Source organism: Rhipicephalus sanguineus, unplaced genomic scaffold (genome assembly GCF_013339695.2).
Source record: "Rhipicephalus sanguineus isolate Rsan-2018 unplaced genomic scaffold, BIME_Rsan_1.4 Seq83, whole genome shotgun sequence".
Taxonomy (NCBI): domain Eukaryota; kingdom Metazoa; phylum Arthropoda; class Arachnida; order Ixodida; family Ixodidae; genus Rhipicephalus; species Rhipicephalus sanguineus.
In genome coordinates, this window is record NW_023616085.1 from 161 (window position 1) to 9,997 (window position 9,837).

Below are 9,837 nucleotides of genomic sequence, written 5' to 3' on the forward strand. Positions count from 1 at the left end.
GGATTCAGGACAATGCGACAAGAGACATTCGCACCATCCCAGATCCCAGAAAGTGTTCTCCAGGAGGCTTTTTCCAAAAACTGATCACGGTAAACAGTGGGAGCGGTGTATTTTAAGTAGAGGGGACTACCTTGAGGGGTGACAGTGCTTAGAATGTTGTACAAGTACTAAAGATGTTACAGCAAAAGTTCGCTTTCTTTATGAACACACCTTGTGTGTGTGCCCCCCCCCCCTCTCTCTCTCTCTATATATATATATATATATATATATTTGTCTTTGAAAATAAACTTCAGTGTTGAAAACCAGCACTGGTCTCACTCTTTCTGTGTACTCTTTGCTTCAAGGCAGTCTCCTCACCTTAATGTCGACTGCATTCTCCTGCTGAATCTGCTGTGCGGCTGACTTGTCAGCCTGGGATACTGTGAACTGGTCTCCTTCAGATGATGTCTTTCCCTTGTTGAGACTCTCCAGCTGTTTCTGGTACTCCGACTACGTTTAAAAAAAATGTGTGGTGAAGCTCATTTGTACTATTCCAATAACCTCAGTGTACAAGAAAGAAATTAATGTTACCTGTTTTTTCATCAATTTCTTCTCTTTATGAGATACCTTCTTGGTTGGTGCCACTTCTGAAAGAGACGAGGAGCGAAAACTGAGAAAGACTAGTTGTCAACACAGAGCCAAATGCCAACCCATGCAATGTCAAAGCATTTTCACACCACAACTTAGTCCGCCATTTAGAGTTTCAAGTTCTGTGCACCACTGTTAGGGGACACAAATCGCAGGTCATATAAAAAATGAAAACAGGTTTAGAAAACAACACAAGTGGGGCATGGGGCTTTGGGTACACAAAGGTCCTTCTGGTCACCCAGAAACATTTCGGCACACAAAATGTGGAAGTCCCATAGCCCCCACAACATGCAGTCAGTCCTCCTTGCTGCACTTAATGTGCAGGTAGGCTGCACATTTGCTTCACCTTAGCACAAGTTATAGGAATAAAGCCACCAATAAAACTACAACACAATTTTTAGCACACTTGACTGTTTCAACATTACATTCTCCCCATACAAAATGTTACAGATGTTATTTACATTACCAGCTTACAGCTAGCAACTTAGCTGCTTGCTTAACATGTTGTTTCTGGCACAAAGGACCTTTTTTTACATGTTGCATACTTTGCACCAGAAACATGTTAAGCAAACTTACGACACCAACGTGCCCAAGAACAAGACTTTTCGGATTAGCTAGGGCCTTCTCTCAAACTGTAGTCTACTCTGCACAAGTGGCAATCCTTTGACTTCATAATACATGAAAATTTGAAGCACTACACAGGCTCGAATAAAATGTGAAGGATGTGTTTGCATCCTTATTACAAGAGCAAGAGCCAAATTTTATATTCTGGGCCAATTTCTGGAAAGGGTGCGGCTTCTGCAAGCGTCAACTCATGCTTGCTTGGAAAAATTATCAATAAATGGCTGGCTACAACATTTCTGTTGCTCGTTGTCAAAGGTAAGTATGTGTAACTGCGGAGTTGCGTCTCTGTGCTTTTTTTTTTAATATTATTGAAATGACAATTTTTTTACCTTTTACAAGGTTTTAAAATTAATTAATTGTACCGGAGCACATTGGTGTCAGCTCTGTGCCAGCGTGAAAGAAGACGTTCACGTTCATGTGGTTCGGGCTTGCCGGGTTTCTACCTGAACCAGCTTGGTTGACTCACGCCTTCTACAGAATAATAACAAGTGTTTGTGGGAGAACACATTTCTTGCATTTTTATTTTATTACCTGTAAGCATATATTAAAGACTGCCAGTCTATAGCTGCATTTCTTAATCTTTGGTCCACTAAACAGCCTAAGGTTAAGTAAACCTTGTGTGATATTTCAGCATTGAAGCCTAAGAAAAAATAGTCAAATTAGCAAAGCAAGTGTTTTTTCTAGAAGTGCCACTCTTCATTCACTGTGCAAGGTGCTGTAGCCTATTTTGGATCACGATCAACAGAAATTTGTTAAAAATACAAGCCAATTACAGCTTTAGTCTCTAGCAAATAAGGAGTAGAAAACATTGGCTGTGACATTTAAAACCATAACAGGCACAAAATGCTGACTGTGTATACTATGAGCAGCTTCACAACAGTCCATCACGGCCAATATGGTTGCATGTTCAAATCACTCAGTCATGCAGGCTTTCTAATAAGCTTAGCAATTTATCTCAGAGTTAAGGTCGCAGAAAATGACACTAAGTCCCACACTCTCATGACAGGCTCGAATGAACAGTGCATGACTAATAATAATAATTGTTGGAGCTTTACGTCCCAAAACCACGATACAATTATGAGGGACACTGTAGTGGAGGGCTCCGGAAATTTTGACCATCTGATGTTCTTTAATGTGCACTTAAATCTAGGTACAAGGGCCTCTAGCATTTCACCTCTATCGAAATGTGGCCGCTGTGGCCGGTATTCGATCCCGCGACCTTCCGGTGAGGAGTGCATGACAGTGACCTATTGGCCTCGAGATCTTGGAGTGGCGCCCTCTCGCGTGTGACGTCGGAGCGGGGACTCCGCTCTCAACCGCGCTGCAGCAGCCGCTGCTCCTGTATGCGGATCGTCTGCTTCAGGCGGGAACTTTGTCGAACGAACAGCCTCGCAACGTTCAACTATAACGCCTGCAACGAATGTTTTCGAGTGTAATCTTGAACTTGTTTGAGTTGCGGCCCAATGGACAGGGCCAAGAAATCCCCTGGATGGCCGACGAGTGCGCCGATGCCACCGATCGCATTGCTGGTAATAAAGTGAAACCATGTGTGAGTGTTTTCGCTCATTATCTTGTTTCCGCCGTACGATACCTATTAGTTTGGGTGGTGCTTTCGATATTTCAGTAAGCGTGCCGTTCTCCAGCATCTACAAGTATGTAGATAAAGCTTGTGAAAGGTAGCGGTGCCTCATCGAGGGCGAGGCGATGTACGACGCAGGCCACGTTGTTGAATGCGCGGTCGAGGCCGTCAACGGAGATCGCATCACCGCCGCTGCTGTCGTCCTGCAAACAAGTGCGCAAGTGCCGCCTTGTTGCACACCCCCCTGCCGGTGCCCATATGATCGCAGTTTGTCCCATAATGTTGGTTCAATGAGAACGATATTACGTCGTAGTTCCTATTAATACCGCACAGGGCCGTCGCATGGGTATTAGAATATAACAAATAGTTCATCGCTGATTATACCACGCACAAGGCCACAGAGATTAATAACGTCGCAAAGGCAAGCTGGGTCCAGTTTCACGCCACGCAACCTAACGAAAAGCTTAAAGAGATCCGCTTTTTAAAAAGCGTCTGCACTGCCTCAGGTGAAAACTTTTAGAGAATGTGCACTAAACAGCGGCAACAGGTTTCGCTTATGACTTTATGATAAGCAGACCGCCAGGCGCGCGCTTGCCTTCATAAGTAAAATACATATGTACGCCATCCAAATGCAGCCGTAGTCTCAGATATCCTGCGCCGCTCAGCTGAGCTCACGAGGCGCGCTTCTTGCGAGGCGATTCGGAGGCCGCGTCGTCGGCTCCTTGTCTAGGGGCCTTCGCAGCAGGTTGTGGGACGGCACCACACCTGATGTAAGTCGCCTATGCTTATAGCCTGCGTGCAATAAACGCCTGAAGTATTGACGAGGCGCTTAAACACGGTCACAAGCTTACCTAAGAGTCTCGCGTATGGTGGGTAGCAGAAGTCACTGTCCGCGAATTGATTGCTGTACACTGTCGATGAAGGCGTGGGGCGCTTTCCCATTCTGAGCTTGCGATGCACTTCTTCTTCAGCTTTGGGTCCCTAGGGTAGTTGTGGAAGCTAACGCCTTTTTCACGAGCAGACGAAGTACACTGAGGCACAGAGCAGTACTTCGTCATTACGCAGCACTCGCCGCGGCGACAAGCGGCCGCAGTTCTAAAAAACAAAGAGTTGTAGTTCTAAATGAACGTTAAAAGCAGTCCCACGGTTGTTCGAACAGCGTCAGTAGCCACCATACGCAAGATAACCTATTGAACTGCTTTTTTGTTGAGATTTACCACAACGGTGGTTTCAACACGGCGCTGGGCCTACGTAGCAGACGAAAGCGCGCGAATCCCCGCTCTGACGTCACACAGGCGCCGTTCGCAGCGCCGCCATCGGTCGCACACCAGGCCAATATTCCATGGCATCATTAACAGACAAAGTCTTCGAATCAGTTTTAGTAAGACTCACAGCAACTTCTTTTGTCACTTAATGGATGCCTCTCATGGCCTTAGTAAGCTCAAATTGCTCATAAACACACATTTAACCATAGCTCGCATGTGGCACTAGGGCTATTCCTTGCTACACAAGCACAGGCTGCAAGTTAGTTATTTTGATGGGAACTAATCCGGTGATGACAGTCAATGAGTGTAAGTGGCCTGCTGGTTTTCTATAGCAGCGATGCAAGTTTTGCCAGCAGATGGCAAGGGAGCAAAGAAGACCAGAAGAAAAAAAACAGGCAAAGTTTACAAAACGTGCACTGTTAAGAATACAGCCAGTGCTAGTAAGCAATGGCACCGACACAATAGATTTGTGCATCTTGAAGCTTTACGTATCATTACTTCATTATTTCCTTCATTTAGTGGTGTGGTCCTTTGCTATGATCTAATGTGTTAAAAACTTTTTCAAAATAGAAGTGGATGATTGTCAAGAAATCATCTTGATGATGACTTGGAAATGTAGGAACAAGGGCAGATCCTTAATCAAACATGGGACCATGCTTAGTATTTTCTGTTACGCACTTCACACACTGAAGGAAATGGATGCTCATTGCAAGCAAGCGACATCAATCAGTAACATAAACGTATTGCCAGACTTCAGCAGTGTCCACTTCAATATTCTGGTGCACCTTGCAAGGTCATCCATATCCCTTCTGGGTGTAGGGGAGAGTTCGGAGGTTTGGGACAGTTGGAGGAATGGGACTTGTCATGGGACTCGAATGGGACACGGAGGAATGGAGCTCGTCTATTTCTCCTGCAGTTGCTTCAAAGGCGTTATGGCTAACTACTCATGAGATGGTGCTAACATACCGATTGGCTGGCTGTGATGGCGGCGTCTTCCGCGGATGAAGTTTTCTGTAACAGGAAATCGCCTTTTTCGCGTGTCAAAAGTAAGTTTCTGCTATCTCAATTGTAACGCTCTCAGATTTCAACCACTTTGTGGATGCTAATCTAAATTTTTCTCCTAAAACAGTCAGCACCATATTTTTTCAGAGAGAAAGCTTAGGTATCACCAATGAACTTTAGCTGTTCAACGTTGTTTACTTTGGGCAACGTAGCTTGGGAGGAATGGGACAGTTGAGTTGATCGAGGAGCAGGACACTGTCCCATTCCTCCTCACAATAAGGCTGGTGCAGTAACTGGCAAATCAGCTGCATGGATAAGTCACATTGGTCCAGAAAGCAGTTATTTTTGTTTATTTCGCATTTTAAGCATAGTAATGTTTGATGCCGTGAAAATTAGATTACAGAACAGACAGGCTGGCTAGGCTACAATTGAAGTTAGAAAGGAGCATTATAATGCACAATGTCTCTTTACTTAAAACTTTTATTACACATTTGCGAGCACTCCAGGATAAGCACGTGAATTGTAGGCTACAGCAGGAGTGCTGCTGATTGCTTAAATGAGGTTGAAGGAGTGTAGTAAAAAGAGGAGAAATAAACCTCAAGCAGGCTTTGTGTGTGAACGTTTACATTTGGAAGTTATCATTATATTTCAATTTTGAAGACGATGCTCAGGGTGTACAAGAGAAAGCATACCGACAAGCCTAACACATCAAACAGCGTTGAAGTAGCCAGGTATGGGGGTTAAGGTGGTGGGTTCAACCCTCCCCCCCAAAAAATTCTGGCTTTCTCCTTGTAAAACAGCGTGATGCTGGATGATGTGAGATTAGTGTGCATCGAAAACAAAGATAAAAGAGTCATAGCAGAGGCTCTTACATAAAAAAAACATCGCTTCACCAAGCAGTGATGAAGTCCAATGATTGAGGTGATAGAGACAGCATCTTATTCAAGTCTCATTTGGTCTGCGGAATGCTCTTCACAGCGGATGATGAAGCACTCTTGAAAGATTATTTGCTGATAGCAAGAAAGATGCATCCCAGTTTTACGAGAATTCAGGTGAGTTCACAGGCAGACCACTTTGCAACAGCCTTACACTGGAAGTACCACGCGTCGTGGGAAGTCAGCAAGTTAGCAGGTAAAGGCTGGTTTATGGGCTTTATAGACCACCATCCTGAGCTATTGCTTCGATCACCCGAAGTTTTGTACGCCGAGACAAACACCAACGGAGCTTGAAACATCTCAACAGATATCTTACCATCACCTGTCAATAAAGCAGCCTCGGCGTCAACTGCATCTCCAGGCAGAATTGATTCAGGTGACCTTACAGGATCCTACCCTACTTCCACATCGTGTTACACAGCGTAAAACGGAAAAAAACGCTAAGACAAAAGTCATTACAAGTACATCGGGGAATCATACGATCGAACAAGAATTCACAGAGGTTAGCACGACAGCGCCTTCAAAAAGGAGTGCAACACAGTCAAGACTGCCGCCATAACCCATCCAGAAAAGAAACTGTATATGCTGAAGGACTGCAGTTCTTCAAGTGACGAAGACTGACTTGCCATTGCCTTTGACAATTCAGACAATGACATGTCAGGTTTTGATAATGACAGCCATGACATTGTGAAATCAATTGGCCTAACGAATCTGTTCAAGTGACAAAAGGCGACGTTTTAACAGCAAAGCTCTTTAGCAAATCGTTCCTTGTGAGTCGATCGCAGAAAGCTATCATCATCTTAATGGGTATGTGCCACTGTGTGGCTACCTGAGAATGAGTACAGAGAGAGAGAGAGAAAGAGAACCAGAGAGATGGAAAGAAAGATGTAAAGAAAAAGAAAGAGAAAAATTCCTGCGAAAAAAAAAATTCTTCACAAGGCGGTATTCGAACCCATGTGCCCTCCATCCGAAGGCGATCGTCCTAACCACCTGGCTATCCAGGCACACTGGCAGAGCATAGCATAGCCTTGTATAGTAGAGTGCAACAAGGGGTGGGAAAGGGAAGTGAGCGTTAAGAGGAGAAATGTGATGGTGAAGAGGTGGGAAAGGAGGATGGGAGAGAGTAAAGCGTGGCACAAAAAAAATGAGAAATAGAAAGAAATGCAGAAACAAAAGGACAGAGGGACAGACAGAACGTCAACAAAAGAGCGAAAAAGAAGTAGAGAAAAAAGATGGAAAGAGTAAGCGAGCATCACGTCATCTAGCGGCCAGATACGGCACCACCTGGCCAAGCCGCACACGCGTAGTAGCTAAGCCACGCCCACCGACCGAGACATCGCACGCAACCTCCACTCTATAGTGCATAGCCTGGCTGTGTACTCCCGAGGAGGAAGCCGCGCATCTCAAAGCTAGATGTGTCTGTCGACAAGGAGTACGTGCGGCAACGGGTCTGTGCTCCGCTGTGCCAAGCTTTGCGCGACTTGGTGCAAACTGCCCACAATTTCTTGTCAGTTTTAGCAAAAAAATGGCCGTTCATAACATGGGTAGAGTCAAGAGCAGGAATAACATATCAGCATCAGTGGGCAGTTCCTATGGAATAAGGAAAAGAGCTTTAAGTTTGACTGTCCTCCTAAGAAAGTTATGGGGGCTTTACCAATTACGGACATTGCGATGAAGATGCTAGTGTCAAAAACTAACGGGGCAGCAATGTTTGGGCAACCCTGTTTAATGTTTGGTGTTAACTATGAGCTTATAACGGTCGCTGAAGACATTTGGACCACTGTGTTACATACGTCCCGCTCTTCCCAAGTGATGTCCCAATCCACCCACACATGCGGGTGGAACGGGACAGATTTTAGCTATCACAAACTACTTTTTCACAGCCACACCAGGAGTGGTAGGAACCAGTACATCTCAGAAGTTTTGCAGCCTGTTTAGACTTGTATTATAATCCATCAAACATTGTTCTGCGTTCAAGTTCAACAAAGCTAAAAAAAATAATTGTGAAAAGTGTCGCAGTCCTTCCAACTCTACCCTACTTTGTCATAAAGCAAAGAAAGCTGTGCATTTCTAATGCCACTGGTATGTCATTTAACCCCAACACCTAAAAAAAGCCAAACAGTGAGTGGAAGAAAGGAAATAATGACCAGCCCTGACATCCATAGCATTTGCAGTGGAAAATAGTCCATCTTTGGCCTCCAAACTTCCTTCGTTCGTTCTTTACATTTACTTTGTGCTTTTGGTTCAACCTCAACAGCACGGAGTCATCCGATAACCTAGCAGCCAGTGAAATAATCTGTTGCTTTCCCTTCTGCTCTCTTGTCAGTGTGGTGAGGTAAAATAAATTGAACAGGGGGGGAGTGTGTAACAGCGTGACGGCTGCAGAACTGTTTGACATATCTCAATGAAACTGAGTTCCTGTGTGCCGATCTTCGGAGTACTGCCAGCTCAGCCTTCGGTCGAAGCCGAGTACACTGTCATATTGAGTTGTTCTAACCCAAAACGGACAAAATGCATTCGGTACCATGACAAAAGCAAAATTATAAATAGAAAAACGCACCTTTGTACTAAAGCAGCATTTACACAAATCAAGAGCATTGCTAAAAGAAGCGCTGCAGAGCAGCCTGTCACTGAATATATGATCAGAACTTATCCTGCTCAAAATTTTACCGGTAAATTCTTCACATGTCAGTGCGATACTCAGTCAATGAGAAAGATGTAGCTGCAAAGGCTTACGCACGTTACACGACCTCGGTTCCCCACACGGAATATTCAAACGATCGGCTGCGTTTCTCCTCGTTTGAATTCAAACTTATGTATCTGTCAATATACTACACGGAAGAAAAAAAGCAACACGCTTAAATTACCTGACGAGGCTACTGCGTTATGAGTATATGCTGGTATATGCACAATTAGGTCACGAGACGATGACAGCCGGCGGCGACCAATATGCTTTCTACGTAACGATTCGCCACAGTTCACGAATCACAAATCGACGGTACGGTGGTAACCTTACTACAGGTTGTGCAGTCACGACGAGGGCGCACAGAAAGTGACACACAAGAAGTAATAACGATTGCAGCATACCTTTGGTGGCGTCATCACCTTTGCTTTTGCCTTCCTTCTCAGAGCCTTCACTGTTCTCGGCGTCGTCGTCACTTCCCAGGGCCTGAAATTTATTCTGGCTACGGCGCACAGGCTTAGAATCGTGGTCTTCGCCGTCAGAGCCATCGCTAATGTCGAGGTCTTCAAGCTTTTTTTCGACATCGCCTTCAGCAGCACCTTTTCCAGCTTGTTCCTTCTTGCCGGCCTTCGCTTTGGATTTCTTCGGCGGCATATTAAGGATCTATTAAGTTAAACGTACCAGAACAAGTTATACAAAATAAGATATTGGATGTAGTTTACGTTGCGGCTCCACCTCAACGAGCCGCAAAAGCCGCCTGCTGCCAGCACGTTGCCTCAACCTGCGGAACGGCGCATGGCGCACTGCGGTCTGCGATATCAGGTGAGTGAGGCAAATGCAGCAGACCGGCCGACCGGCTGAGCGCGGCCACCCGAGGCTGCGAAAATACCGCCGCAGCGCTGCGATCGAAAGTGGTTTTTCACGCGCAGCTGCCGGACCGGACCACAGCTGTGCTTGTTTAGTGTTTTCTAGTAATCTACTTCCAATGTTATCGGCGCTGTTTTCCCTTATATGTTGCTTACAAGTTTGAAATAACGCCGATGTACGAATGCAATATAGAATAACTTACGTTCAACGATAAGACAACGTGGTGCACATGGAGGAAGGACTGTTTTCGGGAGT

General features: G+C 45.1%; 1 protein-coding gene across 1 annotated transcript; it reads right to left on the reverse strand.

The window, feature by feature from the left end:
* Nucleotides 1-357: 357 nt before the first annotated feature.
* LOC119378416 (uncharacterized) lies at nucleotides 358-9,521 on the reverse strand (the record flags this gene model as incomplete). Its single annotated transcript, XM_037647575.2, has 3 exons — nucleotides 9,120-9,521; nucleotides 571-626; nucleotides 358-489 (listed from the first exon to the last, which is right to left on the reverse strand). Coding segments are annotated over exons 1-3 (438 nt in total), but the record flags the coding sequence as incomplete, so codon positions are not given.
* Between the last annotated feature and the right edge of the window lie 316 nt (nucleotides 9,522-9,837).